This window comes from Triplophysa rosa, linkage group LG11 (genome assembly GCF_024868665.1).
Source record: "Triplophysa rosa linkage group LG11, Trosa_1v2, whole genome shotgun sequence".
Classification (NCBI taxonomy): domain Eukaryota; kingdom Metazoa; phylum Chordata; class Actinopteri; order Cypriniformes; family Nemacheilidae; genus Triplophysa; species Triplophysa rosa.
Genome location: NC_079900.1, coordinates 24969423 through 24992555, shown reverse-complemented (window position 1 = coordinate 24992555; position 23133 = coordinate 24969423). Strand labels below are relative to the sequence as shown.

At 38.6% G+C, this 23133-nt stretch overlaps 1 protein-coding gene across 3 annotated transcripts in view; it reads left to right on the top strand.

Moving 5' to 3' along the window:
• The window catches only part of LOC130561307 (TOM1-like protein 2), a 51857-nt gene extending 29791 nt beyond the window's left edge, over positions 1 to 22066 (top strand). The window contains exons 5-18 of one of the 3 annotated variants that reach the window (XM_057345532.1): positions 3406 to 3484; positions 3631 to 3780; positions 6794 to 6928; positions 7011 to 7169; positions 7498 to 7614; positions 9490 to 9623; positions 9812 to 9854; positions 11565 to 11742; positions 14382 to 14499; positions 14583 to 14658; positions 15925 to 15990; positions 18651 to 18710; positions 19789 to 19825; positions 20032 to 22066. In XM_057345532.1, coding sequence (XP_057201515.1) covers positions 3406 to 3484; positions 3631 to 3780; positions 6794 to 6928; positions 7011 to 7169; positions 7498 to 7614; positions 9490 to 9623; positions 9812 to 9854; positions 11565 to 11742; positions 14382 to 14499; positions 14583 to 14658; positions 15925 to 15990; positions 18651 to 18710; positions 19789 to 19825; positions 20032 to 20171 — 1492 coding nt within the window. In that variant the 3' untranslated portion in view covers positions 20172 to 22066. The remainder of the gene's footprint in view (positions 1 to 3405; positions 3485 to 3630; positions 3781 to 6793; positions 6929 to 7010; positions 7170 to 7497; positions 7615 to 9489; positions 9624 to 9811; positions 9855 to 11564; positions 11743 to 14381; positions 14500 to 14582; positions 14659 to 15924; positions 15991 to 18650; positions 18711 to 19788; positions 19826 to 20031) is intronic. The other 2 variants (XM_057345533.1, XM_057345534.1) reach the window with 2 other exon arrangements.
• The last annotated feature ends 1067 nt before the right edge of the window (positions 22067 to 23133 follow it).

Below are 23133 nucleotides of genomic sequence, written 5' to 3'. Positions count from 1 at the left end.
TTTCCCAGATTACTTTGAAGGGCCGCCTACCCACCTAACACCATGTCTGAGCAAGAATTATAAGTGACTTGAGATAAAGCAAATGTAAAGCAAAAAAAAAACAGGCCTCTCAGTTTCAGTGAATTATTTCAGTATCACTGTCTTTAGCATGCAGGAACAGGCATCACACAGCGAGTGATGCTGGATGAATCTCATCACAGGCCACAGCAGACACATGCTGGTGGAAACAAGGCCCAGGGTCACGCTGTTGCACACACACACACACACACACACACACACACACACACACACACACACACACACGTACACACTGTGAACACAGGCTCGTCTCTGTTCTGTGGGAGACAACACTCAACACTGTTCTGCTCTGCTTTCTTTAGGCTGGTCTTTTTCTCTTGTATTCAAAATTGTGGGTGTTTGCAAGAATTTAAATAATGATTTTGTTCGCATGTCGTATATGATTTATGAACTGTACATAGTTGTGTGCATGTACGTGCTGTATAAATGTTTACTGTATGTGTCTTTTTCACTTCTGTAAATTAGTACTCACTTCCCATCATGAATGAGGTTATTATTACTATGGTTCCACATTTCTCTTAAGGACCGTTCACACTGGCGGTGCAACAATACAGCTCACCCACGGTTCAATACGAACCTCGGTTTTTCACCCACGGTTTTCGGTTTGGTTCTGATGGCACATTAAACTGTTTTTTCATTGTTCTATGCTTATGTGACAGGAACAGTAAAACGTTAAATGAGCACTTTCAACAAGTTGATATGATCCTAAAATCCACGGAATGCGCACCTGCAGATCTCAGCGGAATTATGTGGATTTTAGCGCTTGTCGTTGACAAGTTATAACGTTACACACACAACGTGAGAGCATAACTAGTATGCTGTGACAGATTTTTCAGCCTAAGGACGAATGATTTGAGACGTTTAAAACGAAACTAACTGCAGTGTTCTCCCCTGTTCATTAGCAAAACAAACAGCTTGCCGCAGCTGAACATATTAATGCACAAAATGTATTAACATACATACAGCTAAACTACAAGTGCCCATTTGCCAAATAACATATAAATATAGAGTAAGTTTAACACTGGCTTTGAATGTTCTATTTAGCCCGTGACTTAGCTCCCTTCGCTATCAATATGCTAACGTTATCCTCCTATATATACGGTACATGTACGTCAGTTCAGACTGTTGATAAATATTACTTACATCGGCAGCTTTGTCTCGTTCAGTTGGTCTCGATCCCTCTTAAGGAACAACTTTGAAGCTAATCCTGCTTGTAGTGTCCCAGGTTGATAAAGCATTCCGGCTTGAAGTGATTTGCGCAAACAAGCAGGTTTTTGCTTATGGTTTCTGAGGGATTTCCACTAAAAATAAAAAATCCACTCCTGTCTCTTCCGAGGTTAGGAATCTGTGCAGCGACTACATTGCATGTTGTCCACGAACTTTAGCCATGGCGTCACGTACACCACTTTCGCTTGTGAAAACAACAATGAGTGGAATTGTGTAGATTAAAGGGCGGTAATATTATAATAAGAGCCTGCGTCTACGTCATATCAGGAGCGAAATCTGAACGGCTCGATTTCTCACATGCTTGCAGAGAAAGGCTTACCAAAACAAAGTTACTGGGATCTTGTTTTTCAAGTTTTCTGAGTTGCTACATGCACCGGGGACCCAATTATAGCACTTAAACACAGAAAAAATGTGACTTTCATACATTGGGTGCTTTAAGAAGAAAAAAACCTATTTTACTGAAATTCTCTTTATTTAATTTTACTTATCTTTAAGCAAAAATCAACTTGTACAAATTCCTAGCTCACAGCAGTTTTTGGTTTACTGTTCATCAACATGCCAGTAAAATAAGCTTCTTGAAGAGGTTTTGCACATCAGAGTATTTAAAATAATGTAATGCAAAACTTGCGATTCCTGTAATAGAAGTAAACGTGCGGTGCACGTAAGGCCAGAGATAATATATTATCGTAGCACCACTACGATTGCAATAAATTGGAAGAAATGCAATGCTAAATAGCTGCCTGGAGGCGCTCTTGCTATGACGTAAATAGCTGTCCGTAATGCCGCCGAGTGGCATGACTTTCATTAAACGGACTCTGGCATGGTGCCGTATACGCTCTTTCTGCATGTGCTTGGGAAACGAGAAAACATTGACACTTAAAATTCATTCATTTATATTCACCATGAAATAAAAAATGACGGTTCTTATTTTTTGTATGGAATATGGCAATGTTTACTGTAATTGATGTAATCATGTTGGTTATTATTCTTTTTAAATTCATGTACCCTTATAATCTTTAATAAAAATCGGAAGCGTTCCCTAAACAACATCTCTCGAGCAGCAATGGCTGCTCACTGCTCTGGGTGTGTGTTCACGGTGTGTGTGTTACTCACTGCTGTTTGTGTGCACTTGGATGGGTTAAATGCAGAGCACAAATTCTGAGTATGGAACACCATACTTAGCCTCACATCACATCTCTTCTCTGTATGACGTGTCTCGGCCCGAGGGCGGGACTATATTGACTGTCCTATGGCCAGGCTTCCAACTGCCAATAGTCCAATCAATTTCCCAGGGATGAAATCAAGCCCCGCCCAAAATGTTTTACATTTACATGTTTTGCAATTACATTCAGAATTCAGAATTAAACACAATCACAGCTTGTTTCATGCCAACTGTAAAACATTTAGGAGGATTTAAGGTTTGAAACTACATCGTGTGAGCTTAAAAAACGCAGTGTTATTGTTTGTTGGTGTGAATGCAAATATAGTTGTTGTTAAAGTTTCCATTATACCCTGTTGAAAAAGCCAGCATATGCTGGTTTGGTATGTTTTGATGCTGGTTAAAGCTAGTCAGTCATGTGCTGGTCCATAGCTGGTCAAACAGCATCAAAACATACCTAACCCAGCATATGCTGTTTTTTTCAGCAGGGTAGTCATCATTCTTGGATAAAAATGGCCATTTATGATTCTGCTTTTCTCCCAGCATTAGGGAAAACACCAAACAATACATGGCTTGTTATGTACAATCGAGAGGCTTAGGATCTTCCAGTGCTTTCTAGCGTGTTTCAGACGTTGTGCTGCAGATTCACTAAACTGTTGCACCACTTCAGCATGCAGTATTTCAGTTATTCTGTAATTCAGTATTTTAGCAAGAGGTGCGTGCTCTTATTATCAAAACACTCCCCGTGATATCTGGTAATCCATTGATTGTTATATTGGACAACCTGTGGAGGGCTGCACTATTCCAACAGAGGTGGTGTAGTTCAGCCGTTAAACATGCGACCTAGTAACCATGATGAAGATTGTGAATGCAAGGTCATATAAAGTTGGTATAATAAAATGGCAATTGTTGTACAGTGTCTAAGTTGTGTGTGTGCACAGGCCCAAAGATGCCATGCGTGCTCTGAAGAAGAGGCTAAACGGCAACAGGAACTTCCGGGAGGTGATGCTGGCTTTGACCGTGAGTGACTGAAAAACGTTTTTAATCTGATCAGAGGTTAACATACAGCAGACTGCGTACTTTGTTTCTTCAGACAGCTCAAGAATGACTGTTTAGATGTATTATACTCTTGTGACCCGTGGTGTCACCTGATCTGTATCTTCTAGGTGCTGGAGACTTGTGTGAAGAACTGCGGCCATCGTTTTCACATTCTTGTGGCCACCAGAGACTTTATCGAAGGCATCCTGGTGAGGATTATCTCTCCAAAGAGCAACCCTCCCGCCATAGTGCAGGACAAAGTGCTGTCGCTCATTCAGGTGAATCGAGTGAAATCAATTCTCAAACAAAACGGTATTATTATTAGACGGTTTTGTCAACCTTTTGAGTATGGAAAATCATTCTAGCAACAATTTAATGGTAGTCATATGAAATTTGGCATCCTCTATAAAGCCGTCAAACTGACAGGTTATGATTTGTCAGTTGGAGGGCTCAGCTGCCACAGTTGGACAACCACCTGAGCATCCGCTTGGCAAATTTGGCAGTTGGTGTAATTTCTCTCTTTTTCTATCTGCTTAGACCAGTGGTTCTCAAACTTTTCTGATCAAGTACCACCTTTAATAAAGTGAGTTGTTCCAAGTACCACCCAATGACCACCATAGAAAACACATGAATAAAGTCTCAAATTAATAGTAGAGCTGTGAATATTTATCTTTACACCTCGTCCTCCAAACCAATACAAACACTTTTTTATTTACCAGCTGTTTTCAAACTAAAGAACATGTTTTTTTCATGTTTTTCAAGTTAGTCAGCAGTAATTGTGATCACAAAACACTTTTCTGTTGTGCACTGTAAACAGGGCTCTGTAAATGAAAAGAATTTATTAACTTTGTGGGGACATGCAAAAAGACTACAAACCTATATTAAAGACAAACAGTGTGGAAAGAGTATTTAACACTGAAGATAATTCAATATACATCATATACTTAAATATCAAGAGAACAGCTGTAATGTACAGTATATAACAAACAGAGACTCACACTTTACTGCAGCGTCTCGTCAAATCGGCGCTTCAAAACTAAATCGCAACGCTCGCTTCATTGATTTAACCTTGAGCAGATGTAGAAGCGTGTTGAATTAGCGCTTTACAGCAACAACAACAGCTTTAAACCGCGGTTCAAGTTCAGAAATACATAAGAAGCGTAATTTACTTGCAGCTCATTGGAAGAGAGACGCACAAGCGTCTGGAAGAGAGACGCACAAACGTCCGTCTGCTCCCGCTCTGTGTTTGAGCTGCCCATCACGCGCCTGAGTTACATCGACCAAAGATCAATAAACAATAATTCATATTATATTAAAATTGCACATAGGCTGAGATGTATTCCGTATTTATTAGTGCTGTCAATCGATTAAAAAAATTAATCGGATTAATCACACATTTTTTCTGTGATTAATCACGATTAATCGCACACAACAATTTTATTTTAAAATATACTTTTACATTTTAATAATTTCACATTTAATCTTCAAATTGATGTAGAAACAACATATTTATTTAACAGCATCATTTTATGAAAGCTAACATTTTGATATTAGTATTGTAACTCATGTCTCTATTAAATTGATTATTTTAACATTAATTATAGCCATTCAACAGTATAATTGAGAGCTCATGTAGGAAATTGAAGGACACTTTACAGTCTTTAATGCTAAATTATAAATTAAATGCAGAAGAATTCTCATTAAAGCTATAAAATCACATTGATTTCTTCTTTTATTTTGTTCTTTGATTAACATTAGTGACAGGAGTCACAGCAGCACGTTTAAGAACGTGGCCCCTTTAAGAGCTGTCTCAGTACGCCGATCTGACCGTCACCGCACTCCCATTTTCACAACTCTTTGCATTCATTTAAGATTTTATTTTACATCTTGAAGTCTGTGCTTAAGAAAATGCTAGACAAAACGGGCTTTCTGACATAATCTTGTATGGTTTTATCCATTCAAGAACGAAGGAGAACTTAACAAGGATGCGCTGTCTGACAGAGATTCACCGACGCAGCCGTGACTGTTTACACCAGACTGGACCTCTCGTTGCGTTTTGCCGCGTCCCACAGTTTAGAAGCTGTCTATCTTCATTGAACGCATCAAAGCAACTGATTAAAATCGCGCTTAAGTGGTTTAAAAGCCTGTACACGAATAAGAGCGTGATTACATAATGTAACGCTAGACAAAGGATGTCAAAACAAACGGATGCTGCGTTAATTGCGATAAATATTTTCTCACGCGTTAATTTGAAAAAATTAATCGCATGCGTTAACGCGTTAACGTTGACAGCCCTAGTATTTATATAACATGTATAAACATTTGAAATTCACGAAATGTAAATTAAAGTGTAAGTTCATCCCAAAATCAAATTTGTGTTATTTTTTACTCACCCACATGACGTTCAACATGTTTTAAGACCTCGGCGTCTTCAGAGCACAAATAAAGATATTTAGGTTACATTAACGTTGTCTTTAGTACTTTTCTGGACCTTGATAACAACCTTGATAACAACTGACACCATGAGGAGGCCTGGAAATCTCTCGGATGTCACCTAAATATGAAGAGTTTGGTTCCAAAATGACTTTCAATTTTTTTCCAAAATCATGTTTTTTTATTAATCATGTTTTTTTATTTATCATGTTTTTATTGTGTTAGTTAGCTGTATTTTTTTAGTTATTATGGCTTAAATCAAAACAAACCAACTGCAGTTTGATTGATATTAATTGGAATGCACAAAAAAAACATGATTTCGGAAAAAAAATTAAAACGGAGCTATCTCATTTTGGAACCAAACTCTTCATATCTTTATTTGTGCTCCGAAGACATGTTTAACGTCATATGGGTGAGTAAAAAAATTTTGGGAATTTTTTTTCACAGATTTGATTTTGGGATGAACTTACCCTTTGATATATATAGTTTTTATTTCCTGACATTGTGTCACTACCACCAGGGGTCTCTTCAGTTTGAAAATCACTGGCTTAGACCATAATTATTGCCATTTGTGGCTGTATTTACCAAGGACGGCCATTATCAACAGGGGTTAAAGAATGATAGGGAATCTAAAGGGTTGGGCTCCTGTTAAAGCAACTTATGTCGGGGCCTCACCAAAAGATTTTTTTAAATCTTATAAGAGTTTCAAACTGTGAGAGACCACAAACATGAGTACAAAAAATCCTAGATTTGCTCCTAAAGGGGAAAAATCGGACCGATTATCTTTAGGTGAGGCCCCGGCATTACAAGCTCCCATCCATCCAGCCAGTCCTCTTTTCTCTTTGTGTTTTATCCCAGGCCTGGGCAGATGCGTTCAGGAGTAGCACTGACCTCACTGGAGTCGTGCACATTTATGAAGAGCTGAAGAGAAAAGGCATCGAGTTCCCCATGGCGGATCTAGACGCTCTGTCACCTATCCACACACCACAGCGGGTGAGTGACATTTAATGCATCCCAGTGGAATCTTGCGTGTTTTCATAGATTTGACTTAAGCTTGTTTCGGGTGTCATTTCAGGGCATTCCAGAGGTGGATCCAGGCACGCACAAATATAAAGCACCCTCCCAGGCCAATGCAGCATCTGAGACGGCCCCGAAGCCAGCGGCTGCTACGCACAACTTTAACCCCACTCAGATCCCCACCGTCTCGGGTCCCATTACAGCCAACCCAGAGCAGGTCACTGTCACCTCCACTATGATGACCTTCAGATTTTTACTAAATAATAGTTTAGAATAATATACTGTAAAATACAACTCGATTTTTTAAGTCATTTCAATATAATTTGATAGGTTGACTTAAATTTCGAAGTTGATTTTTTACAGTGTTTGTAGTTCTAGTTGAGCACCAATTTTAATCGTAAATTTGAACACTAACAGAATAAAACGTCTTATTTATACGTCTTGTCATAATGTAAGTGTAAGTGTAATATGTAAGTATTTTCTATTCGTGTTAGGGAAGCAGTCTTGTTTTTTTTTTGTGATTTGCAAGTGTTTTGTTTGTGCAGATCGCCCGGCTGAGAAGTGAGCTGGATATTGTGCGTGGGAACATTAAAGTGATGTCAGAGATGCTGACTGAGATGGTGCCGCGCCAAGAGGAGGCTTCTGATCTCGAGCTGCTTCAGGTCTGAGCAGCATCTTACTAAACCCACAAGTGACACATGGGCAAGACAGATAGCATCTGGTTTAAAAATGATTTGAGATCTGTTCTCCATCACAAGGGGGCAGAGTTTCACAATGTTTTAAAGCAGACATCCAAGGAACCTTGGATTTTGCTGTCAATGTTTTATCATTTATAAGATGGAAAAGAAACGCTCTGAAAGTGATCCCAAAAATATCGTTCCTCTGCATAATTGACCCTTCGCTAAGCCACGCCCAAAAACCGCCACAGGCCAATCGTGGTTTAGCAACCGTAACTAGGCGCGGGAGGTCTGTCAAGCTTTCGAGCGAGGGAAACATGCCGAAGCGTTGTGCGTATGGATTGTGTAAATCTGATAGCCAGTATCCTAAAAGTTTGGACGGGGTGGTGGAATTTTTTCCCTTCCCGAAATCTAAAACCCAAGGGGAGAAATGTCGGACGTGGATCAAGCAGTGTGGAAGGCCTCATTCACAACTAAATGTGGGACATTCTAAAACGCTTAACATGAAAAAAGCTTAACGTAGCTTAACGTACCTAAACAGCAATCAAGGAAAACCAAATTTCTGTCAAACCTTCCTTATATTAAACACTTGCTGCTGTCAAAAGAACGAGTTCTTGTTCCGCGGATAAAGTGAATATCACGTTAAGCGTTTTCTCCCCCATAGAAGTCCATTATAAGGAAACAGCTTAACGTTGCGTAACGTACCTAAACAACGCACTGTATCATCTCATTTATATTTCTGTCCCTTTTTATCAGAGCTTTTAGAAACATTTGTGCTGTTTTGTTCTAGTTTGCTCCACAGATTTTTCAGCTCGATGTAACAACACTGAAGCCAGGAGTTAGCGACTTTATTGCCTTTCAGCCTCATTTCTAAATATTGGTTTCAGACAGGGCATAAAGAGGCCCCTACTGCACTTTTTAACACAATGCACGGTGGCTTTTGAAGTATTAATTACAACTAAAATTACAGAAATTTGTCTAAGCCACGTTAAGCTGTTTTCTCTTATAATGGACTTCTATGGTGAGAACGCTTAACGTGATATTCACTCTATCCGCGGACCAAGAGCTCGTTCTTTTGACAGCAGCATGTATTTATTAGAAGTAAAATTTGACAGAAACTTGGTTTTCCTTTATCGCTGTTTAGGTACATTAAGCGTTTTAGAATGTCCCACTAAAGGTCGACAGGATTAACAAAAGCACCTATGTTTGCTCCAAGGTAAGAGAACGCTAATGTTAGCTAGCTAGCTAACTCAGCACATCATTGCTTGGAAATAATGACGGTTCTTTGTTCATAATGCATATATTTGAACGTAAAATAAGATGATTAAAGGCAAGACGGAAATTTGTTTGTGTTGTTGATGATGTATGGCTCAGCTCAGCATCTCTGGCTCTTGCCAGGTCCAAGGCGTAGATTAGACCCACGACGTGTGAGCAGTAGCCTGGCACGCTACTAAAATATAAGCGGGAGAATGTTATCATTCATAGCCTTTAGCTTCAATTTTGATTAAATTATTTTCTAATCGGTTGCATATTATGTCGTGGATATATCCCTCGAATGCACACTGAGGTCCCTTTTGTCTTGCTCTCTCAGATATGTCACATGTTCGCCAAAAATGACTAATTATCTCCTTGGGAATGTCTGACACCGGTGCATACACACTGTAATACACTTGCCAGGCGTGAAAGCTTGACAGGCGTAGCAACAGTAACTAAGGAGGGCGGGGCTTAGCGAAGGGTCAATTATAGTTGTGTTGTGGATTCCACTGTTTTTGTTATTTAAACAACAATCATGGTGTAAACGGGCCTTAAGTTTTATCGTAAGAGGGGCTGAACTGAAGAGCGTTCTGTGTCTGTGGTCAGGAGTTAAACAGGACGTGTCGAGCCATGCAGCACAGGATAGTGGAGCTCATCTCTCGCGTATCCAACGACGAGGTGACCGAAGAGCTGCTGCACGCCAACGATGATTTAAACAACATCTTCCTGCGCTACGAGAGGTGAGGAGAGCTGTTCAGGAGAAGTTGTTTTCTGTCAGCTCTCAGGAGAAACTTTGACTTAATGTTTTGAGCTCAACGTTGGCTTTGATTTCCGTTGCATCGCTTCAGAGCAGAACCATAGAACACACAAACATTTCTTTCATCTTGACGAATGTGTTTGATATTTCATCAGCGCTTTAATCACACAGGTACGAGAGATACAGGGTAGGCAGAGCAGCACAGAACAATGGGGTAAGTTTGACACTGCAGTGCTGCACATGCGGTTTGATACTGTCTTATATTCTGTGAACATGAAATACTTTCATCTTTAAAGGGACAGTTCACCCAAAAGTGAAAATTCTGTTATGAATTACTCACTGTCTAGTTCCAAAACTGTATACAGTTCTTTGTTTGGTTGAACATAGAGAAAGATAATTGGACGAATGCTTCTAACCAAACAGTTCTTGGACCCCATTGACTACCATCAACATGACAATGGTTGCCAACTGTTTGCCGACCTACATTCTTCAAAATATCTTCTTTTGTGCTTAATAGAACAAAACAAGTATAAAGTATTTTTTTACTATGATATTCAATGGGGTCAGAACAAAGACATTTATACAGATTTGTAACAACTCGAAGGCGAGTCAATGACAGAATTTTCATTTTTGGGTGAACTAGCCTTTTCAGTTGTCTGTATCTGTTGTTGAGTATATCATTGCTGTTATCTGTACGGCTCATGTTTGTTTTGTTTACTAATACTAATAAAGCATGCTCGTGAGATTGTTCTTTTATTTATTTCTTCGTTCATTTGCATGTGCTAAGCTGAGAAAGGCAAGTATGATGAGTTTTGTTGTACAGATACTGGTGTGGTGAAGGCTGATACTACTATACACTGTTACACTACTGTTTTCATCTTTCTCCTTGCTTGTCCTCTCATTTTTACACATGCCCTTATATTCCTTGATTCTGTAGCATCCATTTCAAGTCTGATTTTAGACTATTATGACATACTACAGCTTTACCTCTGTATGTGCATTCTGTGTTATGGTGTATTGGTATTTTATCGGTAAGGGATAATGTACAGGCAGCCGGTTGTTATCGCAGAAATAAGCGGAGGGTCTTGTGTCACACTGAATTATTACACGGCTATTGACCTCATAAGTAAGGTAAGGAACGTTGAAGGGTGGTTTCCCGGACAGGGATTGTCTTAAACCAGGACCTTGTTAAATTAGAATATTTAAATCATTTTTAAAAACACTTTACAAAAAAACATTACTGATTACTGAGACAAAACAATCGCACCGATATATTTTAAGATATGTCCGAGCATAGTTGTTTTTGATCAAGACACCTTTAACATTTAAGTTAGTCTGGGACTAGGCTTAAACCCTGTCAGGGAAACAACCCCTAAGGGTTGATTTGAAATATTTGATTAGCTTATTTTTAAAGTATGTAGGTGTCCGCAAGGAAAACGCGTTTACTTTCGGCTTTAAGATAAGACACGACCTTCAAATGCCACGAACACGCAATTTGATTTAATCATTTGTAAATATAATGTCATATATGTTATTAAAAGACATATCTATATTTAATTTTTGTGTAATATTAAACTGAACCTGTCGAATGATTTGCAACATCTGGGCTATCGGGTGTTATTAGTTTTGAATGGTTGTTATCTGGGAATAACAACCCTTGGAATGTCACGACTGGCCAATCAGAATCAAGTATTCCAGAGCGACGTGTAATAAGCTTTTTTACCTATACCTTTAACTTTCGATCAAATATTCTGCTATTTTTATTATACAAAGAGAATACTTGAATTGTATATATGTAATAAATGTATAACACTTATAATAATTTTATACTACAAAACTTTTTTTCTAAATTCAAGTATGTAATGTTAATATTCATTTCATTAAGTTTAATGTGATTAGAATAGCAGCATATGTGTGTGTGCAGGTCCTAACTGAAGCGTCAGATGAGGATAATCTGATAGATCTGGGTCCTGGTTCTCCAGCTGTGGTCACTCCTCGGATCATTGCTACACCCACTCACACACCCACACCCACCCTTCAGCCTCCTGTACCTGCTGCAGGTGCGAGCGCTCCATCCCTCTCCACACAGCTGGCAGGACTCGGTGAGAATCACACACAGTCTGATGATCGCTGTTGGGAAAGCTTACCAGAATTTATAGATAAACTGCCTTTTGATAAAGTATTTAATGGAGTAATAGCATTACATAGAGACATCGTGTGACAAAATAGAGCTGTAATCATTTGCCTTTAAGCAGGATTTATAGGATTTATTAGGGTGTAAAATACATTTAAACTAAATACAACCAGGAAAACTATTTATTTCTATTACATAATGTATTACAATATATTAAAAACAGAATAGTAAGTAGCGGTGTTAAACATTTAGTTGAAATGGTTGAGTGAAGGTGTCTACAGCAGAACTATTGACAGACAGGAATGTATGAGATCATTGAGTTGTGGAAAAAGCCGTGTCTGATTGAAATGTAGTGTCAAATTAGATTACTTAAAGTGGATGTAACAAATGCAGTCATATAATCAATCTCATATTAATCTTGAGAACCTAGTGTAGTATTGCATACTTTGTATCTTGGAAGAGTATTTAGTTTGATCACATTTATAAAAGACAGATACAGTATTACGATTATTTCTGAAAACAATACGACCTCCTGAAGGCAGGCAGTGTGCGGAACTACAGCACGAGCACACCTACCTTATGCACGTACACACTGATTGCCAACAAAACACAGACATATGACTCAGTTTCACTTAATGCGTGCTAGAGGTGGGCGGAATGGCCAGAAATCTATTTCACGGAATGAGTAATTTTATTTCACGGTAACAATATATTTCATGAAACAATCTCCCATTATAATACTATATTTTATACCTCATTTTTCTTAGATTGATTTAACTAATTTATTTATTACAGTTCATTTAAATGCTCACCATAGTTAAAATGTAGGCAAGTTATGAAAATGTACTAAAGATATCAAATTAAGTTCTGATAATCAGATGTATTATTTATTCATATTTATCTTCTGGCATATCATATGTATACAGTAGGAAGATAGACAACATATATAACAATAAAGTATGAATATGCACAAACAATGAGAGTACAGTATATGACTAGTGTTATAAACTGGTGTTCGTGGGGTCTGTACTGTAGGTCTTTATCGCTCTTCACGCTCTATTAGATGAGCAATTTTAGTGTGTTGCGACTCTCTGTCTTTAGGTTTGTTTATTCTCGGGCTTGTTTTTGCACTGCAAGTCTCTGGTGACTCCTCACGCGTCTCCCAATACTGGAGGTAGAAGCGCGTCACATCAAAGCGATCACGCGCTCGCGAGCATCATCGCGCATTTCAACGCAAGTTTCACCTTGGCTCGCCTGAAGTTAAACTTTATAAAACTATTGACAGCTTTTCAAAACAACCTGACTTCTGAAATACGTGTTGAGAATGAGCTTTTTTAATTCTGGCGCAGATCCCTGCATGAGCACTGCGGGTGAGAGAAGCGCCGGACTGGAGCGGATCACTAAACTACAGACTGAAAGAAGGTCTAAAATGAACAGATTTACTAACAGATATACTGATCTTTGAGCAAAAATAAAATAGAAGCGCTCTGCAAATTAGGCGCTATTCTGAAAAAAACTAATGAATTAATCCACCCGTAACAAATGAAATTATCAAACACTCTGCCCTAAAGGGGAATAGACTTAGCTATTATACTGCATATTTAAACTCTTGGTCATTCCAAAATGGCTAAAAAATCCTTTCTTGCTAATTTATCTGAGACAGTGTTTTCCTTTGGAACTATAATATCTTTTAAATTAACTATTGAGACCAAGTTAATGTGCCTCAACTTCAGTAGTCCCTTAGCAATTTCAGTAGTTTTGTACTAAGATGTTGTTAAAATTGATATGTTCAATGCAGTTGTTTTAAAAGAAAGAAAAAAGATACATTTCTAGATTCAACACCATTTGTTCTTCAGACATTCCTCTTTAAAAGAAATGAAATACCAGATTTTTAAAAAATGACCTACATTTGGTTTTTGATGACTGAAAATGTGTGCATTTTAACAGTTTTCTCATGAAGCCAGATTTAGATCCTCATAACTCTAGGACTACACCTTATAGGGCTTTAAAAATGTAGTTCCCAAAAGACAAGTTGGTCAAGAACAAGAATCTAAAAGGACATTAAGGTATCGCTAACGGTTCTGGAGTTAGAGGCATGCATATTTTGTAAAAAGAACACACAAATGCCCTTTCTTCATTTTTGAGCGGTCACCATTGGCATAAAATGCATCAATTATTCTCAAAAAAAGTAACAGATTTACTAACAGATATACTGATATTTGTGTAAAAATAAAATAATGATGCTGGCATATTTCTCATGTCATTTTTTACCCCCTCTAATATAAATTTCAGGTGAAAATTGTCATTTTACCTCCCTCTACAAATTAATTGATTACTTAATAACTATCCATCGGTGGCATTTCATATTTTGGCTTTCATCTCTACTGATGTTGGTCTTGCTTCTGTAAAAAGGGGAAAAAAAACAAAAATTTGAGCTGGGGACGTATGGTTGAGTTGATACGGAATGACCCATTAGTCATTGCGTGCCTGTCACATGACAGAGAAACAAGCAGACAAACTCATTTGTGAAATGAAACAAAGCTTTACTCTGCTGAAGTGGACTGAATATGTACTGTACTGTTCATTTGTCTGTTGTTCTCTCATCAGACGCGGGTGCAGACAACGTTAGCGGGACCCTCAGCTCTCTGACTTCTCAAAAAGTTAAAGAGGACTTTGACATGTTCGCCCACACCAGATCCAGCTCTCTGGCTGACCAGCGTAAAAAGTGAGTCTCTATTTCTTCCTTTACAACTACAACGCAAACATCGAAACTTCATCTCTAAACACATTCTTCTTGTTGTTTTCCAGCGTTAGATACGAGGACCCACAGGCTCTGGTTGGTCTGGCGTCTGCATTGGACATCAGACAGCATAATGCCACTGGGGTGAGTTTCCCGCTGCACTTCTGTTGGTTATTGGTGAAGGGTTTGTTTTTGTGCGCTGCTGTTGGCTGGCGAGACTCTATAATGTCTTTCCTCTGAACACGCAGTGCATGTTTTCTTTTGTGTGCTGTAGATCTCTCGGTTTTTCTGAATATAGAGAATTCACACTACTTTTGAATGGCATATTTCTAGTCTTTGGGCTTTGCGTGTCTTTATTAGTCATTAAAATGCTGCTGGTGTTACTTATGGATTGGCAATGTGAGAGTGCAGTGTCAAAGCCCACATGACATAACATGCCACAACTTGTTAAAGGGATAGTTCATCCAAAAATGAAAAATCTGTCATCATTTACTCACCCTCAGGTTGTTTCAAACCTGTATACATTTCTTTGTTCCAATGAACACAGGGAAAGATATTTGGAAGAATGTTAGCAATTTTCGGTTCTGGGACATCATCCACTACCATAGTAGGAAAAAGAATATTGTACTTTTTTGTTCTGTTGAACACATAATGAGATATTTTGAAGAATTTAGGAAAACAAAGAGTTCTGGGGCACCTTTGACTACCATTTAATTCTTCCTACTATGGTAGTCAATGATGTTCCAGAACTGAAAATTACTTACAGTCGTCCAAATATTTTTCTTTGTGTTCAGCGGAATAAAATAATTTATACAGGTATGAAATTACATGAGCGTGAGTAAATGATGACAGAATTTTCAATTTTGGAGTATAATAGTAATCATAGAGTCTGCCAAAATCCTGTGAGTGTTTGTTACTATAATAAAACCATGACATATTTGATATTAGACGCTGTCTTTAGCATTAAAAAGAAACAACTATGGCCCAAGCGTCTTCTGATCTGGAAATGTAGAAATGTTTGATTTTACAGGAACAGTGTGTAACTACTGTAACTTGATTAAAACTATCAAAACTGTGCAATACGTGAACATAGTTTTAAATAAAGTTATGAAATCATGGGAGAGATTAGATGCCAGCTCTCGGGCCAGACGACTATCATACGCTGTGTTGACATCAACCGTCTGGAAATGAAGTTGAGTAACAGCCACGGTTTAGAGGTGCGATGTAGAGATCAGCTCATGGGTCAAAGTTTACATCTCTTTGTTTGTTTTTTCCACTCCATCTACCTCAGTTCAATGACTCGATTTCTCTTGCCTTGAACACCCGCTTCATCCCTTGTGAAGACGGAGGTGGTCACGGGGTGCTGTTTACTTCTTCACGTGTGTACGGTGTTTTCTGTTGTTGATTTAGCCGAGTGTTAAAGGTCCTAACGCAGAGTTGGAGCCCATAGATGGCTGGCTCATTACACAAGGAATGGTGAGGATTTCACCAGAACCACGTCCCCTCAGTGTTTCCCCCGCGTCCCGTGACCCACCCTGACCTCAGTCTCCATCTCTATTCGCTCACCACCACTAAAACACACCCACAGTAAAAGGGAGAGAGCCCTCTCAAGCCCTGTCGTGGTACTTGAATGATATTTATGCTTTTTATGCTGTTGTTTATTCTGTGGAACACCAAACGAGAAACTATTGGAGTTTATGAACACACTTCTTCTGCAACCAGCAACTCGTAGTCAACAAATCTGTAAAAAAAGACAAATTATTTTATACGATCGTGTCAATTATGTTGTTATTCACTGACAATCGTTTTCAGGTCCAGAGCTAAACATGCATCACCGTCAGTTAATACACAAGCAAGAACCAAATACTGTTTAAAAAAGTTAAGGATTGCAGCTTTAATGTCCACAAAAAAAAAACAGCATATGAAAGAACAGAATTTTCATTTTTGGGTGAACAAAGCCGTTAATAAGTGGCTCATGTAAATAGTTTACCTAGAGAATGAAATACATTAGATAACATTTCAGACTTGATATAAGACTCTTATGAGGTGTCAGGGCTGTTTCAGGCCCATCTCTGTGCACTATCCCTTTTACTGTAAATGACCTCATCATCACCTCTATTTCCACTGCGGAAACACAGCAGAATTCATCACTCACTAGCTAGGCTCTTAACATGAATTAACACAGTCCACCCTTGGCTCGTTGAAGGTTCTGGATTATACAGCTACATCCTTCACTTGATTATTAAGGCCAAACTATACTTAGATTTTTACATTGACGCTGATGTATGTGTACATTCTGTGCTGTAAATGTAATTGTCAACCGAACGCACAAGTCTGCGCATGCACTTGAAATTGTTTGCACAAATCGGTGACAGATTATCACAATGTTCATTTGTCAACCACGATCAAATGGCTGTTGTGTACGATTACACGCTAGTATACATGTAAAATCCAAAGTAAACCTTGGTTGTTTGCACTGACAATGAATTGAATCTTTCATTTTTGAGTGATTTTTGGTGACACAAGCACCGACAGAGAAACGCAGTAGGGTGCCGTATGAGGGATATTTGTAGGCCAACCCGGAAGTTAGCGCCGAGCTGGTTCCCTCAACCAAAAGCCTATGCATTTTTCCCATAGACTTTTGGAAGATCACATTTGTAACTTTTGAAGCCTAAATACAATCGGTTAGTAAAAAGTAAACATGAGGCTATACACAGACTACACTTAAGATCACTCGATATCAACGGCACCACCACCAAGCCTCCGACAACTTTTTCAAACTTTATTAAAAACGTGTTCACTGGTAAGTAATTACTCTGTGAATGAATCTGAGTCAACTTGTTAGAAACCGCCGTTTTTAAGACACAATAAAGCTTTTAAAAAATCATGAACTGGTTTGTTTTATGTCATAGATTAAAACATGGAAATATTTAGAGGTTTGTTAACTACAGACCCTATTTCAGGCAATTAACCAAAAACAAATTAAAAAAATGGAGAATTGGCGGCGATGGAACCGGAAGTGCTAAATGCTAACTGGCTTCAGGGTTTTGCACACAAAACTACGTCATCTCTGAGGTACTCATCTACTTGGTGACCTAAACCAATAAAATCGCTGTCGGTGTCCACAGGGCTTTACATATTTTGGTAGTTTGATCTTTACTCTTACATCGTGTCTACACCGGATGTGATGCGACGCGACAAGAGACAATGGAATGTGTTAGAACCCATTATAAATTTAAATGTTGTCTACACTGGATGCGGCACGTCCGGTGTAGACACGGCGTTAGAACGCCTGTATATTAAACTATAACCTTGGCAGCTGTACAGTCAGAATCTGTCCTCTTGTATCATCTCCACTAACCAATATAACAAACTATAATCATTCATAATTAAATGAATAACCTTTTTAATTCATTCATAATTTGAGTCAAACTGCGTATGTTAAATGGTAGTTCTGTTTTAACATTTTCAGTTTACAGAAGACAAAATGACAACATAACCTAGTAACTGGGAGTGAAATACATTTTGTGAATGAACTGCTTGCATGACAGTGTTAGTTTATATTTCTAAAGGGGCAATGGCCTATACCAATGCCTTTTGCTTGGGCAATTACCACTCAGAAAACAAACTATCTGTAAACTTTTCCAACATTTTATTCAGATTCTGAAAAAGAAAAAGAATTAAACTCATTGTAGCTGAAGCTGTAATATGGTTGTGTGTGCCGGCTTTTCAAGCCCTATTCATCAGACATGGCCTGAAGGGGGAGCCCTTATGTCATCCATCAGTGATGGTGTGGAGTACAGAAGCAGTGATCATAACCACACTCTTTTCCTACTTTCAGTAACACGCTTCACACCGCATCTCTCCTTCAGCGTCCTTTCATTATTCACAGCATGTGAAGCAGCTCTATGTGCAAGCAGCGCGTGTGTGTGTGTGTGTGTGTGTGTGTGTGTGTGTGTGTGTGTGTGTGTGTGTGTGTGTGTGTGTGTTGGCTCGGCGTGACATGAATTGCATTTTTCTGTTGCTGTTATTTTCCTCTCAGTGATTTTATTGTTTGTGTTTTTGTTTGTTGGGGGTGTGTTTTTGTTTTCTGTGGCTTTCGGCCTCTTTGGTTTGTCTGTGGCTTTGCTCCATAGATCCCCGTGTCGCAGTCCTCTGTCATGGATGACATTGAGGAGTGGCTCGGTGCCGATGTGGTGAGACTTCTTTACCTTGATTTCATTCTCACTGTTTTTGGTGCCATGGTAACATTTCATCGGACTTTCTTTTAACCTGTTTTGCGCTATCTGTCGACTCTTTCACCTCAACAGTACTAACCATTCATTTCCACCAATCACGTCGTCAGTCCACCATATGTCACTCATTCATATGATACTAATGAACATTAACCAGGGATGAATTATCAACCGTGCGAGATGATCCAGAATGTTTGGTGGTGGTGTTGGAGTAAGGCGTGTTAAAACCCAGATAAGAGGGATGATGTTGAATGTTGCAGTTCACTGGTGCCAGATGCTTTGCTTCATCTGTTCCAATGTCATCTTACAGAGTTGTTTATTGTGTTTGGACTGATATTCAAATAATTGTGTGCAATTTGTTATGCTCACTAAATGTGATGTGATGAATGTGCATTGAACAGTGTTGGGGAAGATAAACATACTGATGTCGATATCCAGAGAACAGGGTGGCCGATTGCCTAATAAACATTATAAAACGGTCAGTTCTGGTCCTTGATTCTGATTGGCTGAACGGAGTTCTAAGCCGTTATAAAATACCCCAATATATAACGGCTGACTGCACCACATAGCCTAAATATCATTTTATTTACTTTATTTTATGAAACCTTGCTAAGCATATGGAATAACCGTTTTATAAAGGTTATCTGCTACGCATCGTGCCACAACGCCCTTAGCTGTTATAAAATGCACTGTAACCCACTGCTTCTTGGGGCTTATTGCTTTATTATATGCAAATGACATTTATCACAGAATTATCGTGATTGCTGTGCAAAAGCTACATTCAAATGTAAAGCGTTAAAATGGGAAGTGTAGTGTTGTAGTTAGTAGCGTTGTAATTTTCGATTCATGCTCCTCAACACTGGTTCATTTTCATAGTATACGTATATGCACTCATGGTTATGGAAATGTGGTTTTTCCCCACTGAATGGTAGGTTGCTGATTGTTCATTCTAGATTTCTGTGTCATATGATATATGTGTGTTATTAAAGTATTTAATCTGACATGTAAATAATGTGGGATATTTTGTTGTCTTGAACAGAAAGGTGAAGAGCCAGAAGAAGGAGTCACGAGTGAAGGTAACAGAGCATCAGAATCCTGTTGGCATGTTTCATTCTAAATGTTTAAATGGGTTACACACTTTAAAGTTAACATGGTACCCCAGACATAAACTAAATGCTGGGTTATATTTTTAATAAGTTATATTTCATGTGGATTTTCACACATAACACAAATGAACAGCAATACGCTGCTTGGTGACATCAGTTTTCTCAATGTTTTCTAGAGTTCGATAAGTTCCTAGAGGAACGGGCCAAAGCTTCAGACAAGGCCTTACCGTTACCCCCTACTGGAGAGCTCAGAGCTCCCGCCAGCAGCAGTCGCAAGAAGGCCGAACGGACGGAGGACAATCTCTTTGCCTTGTAGTTCAGTGATGTGAATGCAGACGTATTGTCTCCAGCACTCCACCTTCCAAACGCTTGCTCTTCCAGCAAAACATCTCTCATATCCCCTACAGCACTGTGAACGATTCGAGCGATGATTTAGCCAAAACATTACAAGCCCCCTCATTCTCGTCCCCCTAATTCCCGTCAATTAACAGATGCTGATTTAAATAGCACTCCTTGGTTTTGTATTTATGGCATTTGATAATAAACTAACGGTCTTAATATGTGACATTCCGTGAGGTGAGAGGTTCTGAAAGGGCTGTTGTTGGGTAAATCCCGACGGCAGTGCGGCGGTATTGTGAAGTCAGATGTGGATTGTGACTCGAGCTGTCCGGGTGATAAATAGAGCATGGGGAAACATTAGATCCTAAACAGACGGACGAGCTCTGACATGGTCCTGTGAGTGGCGTACAGTTGTGAGGGTCTAGTGAAGCACTGCCTGTGTGATTTACCAAAGACGATGTGTAATGCGTTTGGTTTCAAATGGAATTAGTTCAGGGTTTCCAAAAGATTGAAGCCACTGTGGCCTGTTTTAAAGGAACTGTTTGCTACTTTTCTTAAAAATTCAATTATATGCAAGAAATTCCTCTTTGGTGATGTACCTTCGCCCATTCGCAGGATGAGAGAGATCTAAATGCGTTTTATGAGATTCAAATGAATGCCATTTTCGATTCAGTCCGTACAAGAGGACTCCTACATTGAGATGAATGGGGTCTTTGCATTGCATTATTGAGAATTGTGGGAGGGATGTGCTTAAGTTTAAATCATGAAACTTTGTCAGAATGCCAAAAATCGTAATGATTATATGTTTTGATTCAAAATCCCTATTTTGACCTTTGAATTTGCACCTTGCTTCATTAGATTCACCACGTTGCTGCATCTTCATATCACATGCGCCCTGCGTGAGGTTAAGCACATTCAACAGTGAGAGATGGACTAGATGTTTCTTTCTGGCCTGCTAACTTAACCGAGAGCTGTGTTAGCCTAACGCTAGCCTAATGTTTGTAAAATATGTATCCATATGTATACATAAATGTGTATATACAATAGACAAGTGTGTATATTACTTAAGGTTTGTGTTAACTTTAATGTAAAATATAAATGTTTCTTTACTTCTTCTTTATGTATTTTCCATGTGGGCTTTGCAAAATTGCCATTTGGTTTCATTCCAGTCAGCGTACAGCTTCTTCCTCATTGATAAATGTTGCACTGCTGTCTTTCCAACAACATGATGCTGATGTTTGGGGAAGATGTTTACTTGTGTGTAAAGTCACAGCAGCTCGATCAAGCACGGTGCGTTTAAACTCAAAGACCTCGAAATGTTCAAATCTTAATGATAGGAAGACGAGGGAGTGTTGCCAGTTAACCCGACTCGTTTCAGACCTCCTTCAGTTCCATAAACCAGCTGCAGTTGAATATGCAAGACACTGGAGGCGCTTGTTTTCATCTTTACTTAAATATAAGGCACAGATTACTGAGGTGTTCATTGAAATTCAACTGGAGCAGGTTCTAAGCATTAGGCTTTTATAAAACGTATAGAGAGCATCTGTTATTGCTATAATATAATATAATAATAAATTCAATTCAATCTTCGAGGATTCAGATATATCTAACTGCTAACAATTTGTAAGAAGACAAAGCATAACGGTTGTTAGTAATATATTGCCTGTTCTAACTGGAGCTCTTTGTTCACTCAGTGGCAATCATTATTTGGATTAACCGCTTAAATGAATGTTGTCATTTGACATAAAAAGTCTTAACTATTTTGATTATTTACCTCATAATGTCTTAAATGCATTTTAGAATAATGTGTAATAAAATTCCCCATTGTCAGATTTATCCAAACTATTTTATTAAAGTGATTAATTTTCTTAAGGCAAACACCTCTCTGTGTGATTATTTTAACATCTGACATGTCCTCTATCACGTTCAGCAGCAAAACTTTAGATGTCTGAATCAACGACTGTCCTGTTATATAATGAAAAAATTGACATGTCTTTTAAAATTGGCCTTTGTATATATAGGCAACCAGACTCATTTTTAGCTGTTTGAGAAACTATTGCTTAGTTATAAGTATGCCTGCATCTTCTACTTGATTTATACATATTTTTACAAAATGTAGGTGCATGTTTATTGTTTAATGTTAATGTAGAGCAAAATCTGAACCATAGGCTGGATGTGCAAGCCTATACACACGTGTATGTTAGAAACACGTCATGCTATGTTTTACTCCTGGTGGGTGCCTGTGTTACTCTCGGTCATTGACCCACTTCACCACTGGCTTGTTTTTATATGCGAGTTCAGTGACATATAAATTTAGCCTATTGACTTTGTAAGCACAAAGGTCAAATCAATGTACACCTTTGATTCGTTTCCCTAGATACCGGTGTTTTAACTCTCATTATTTAATGAGATAATGTTATCGTGCTTATACGTTTTGCTTTATTTAAAAATAATAATAAATGTCATTTTGTAAAAATATATACTGTTATATCATATTTTAGTTGTATTTTATGTGAATCCCTTTTCACTTTTTAATATTTGTATTATCCTCTAAGTAATACATGATGTAATCACGGGAGCCACGTTGGTGACGTCATATCACCCCACTCTCTTTCCGAACGCCCATTGGTCTGTTTCTCTGGTTCTACAGGCGAAGTCGTCTCTGCAGCTCAGACAAGCATGAACACCCAAGTGCCCGCCCATGCTCAGCTCTGATTGGCTGTTGGAGACAAGCCCTCTGATAACCAACCGTGTTGCGATTAAGATTTTGTAAACAAATGGGATATGTATCTCCTACTTTCTAGTAAATGTGATGTTTTAATGTGAGCTTCACCAAAACAAGGATAGTTATGCATTTCTAACTATCCTAATGATCAACATACCCACGAAGTAAAGCAAGTCGGTGTTATTATTAGCGTGTTATAACAGTTGTCAGATTA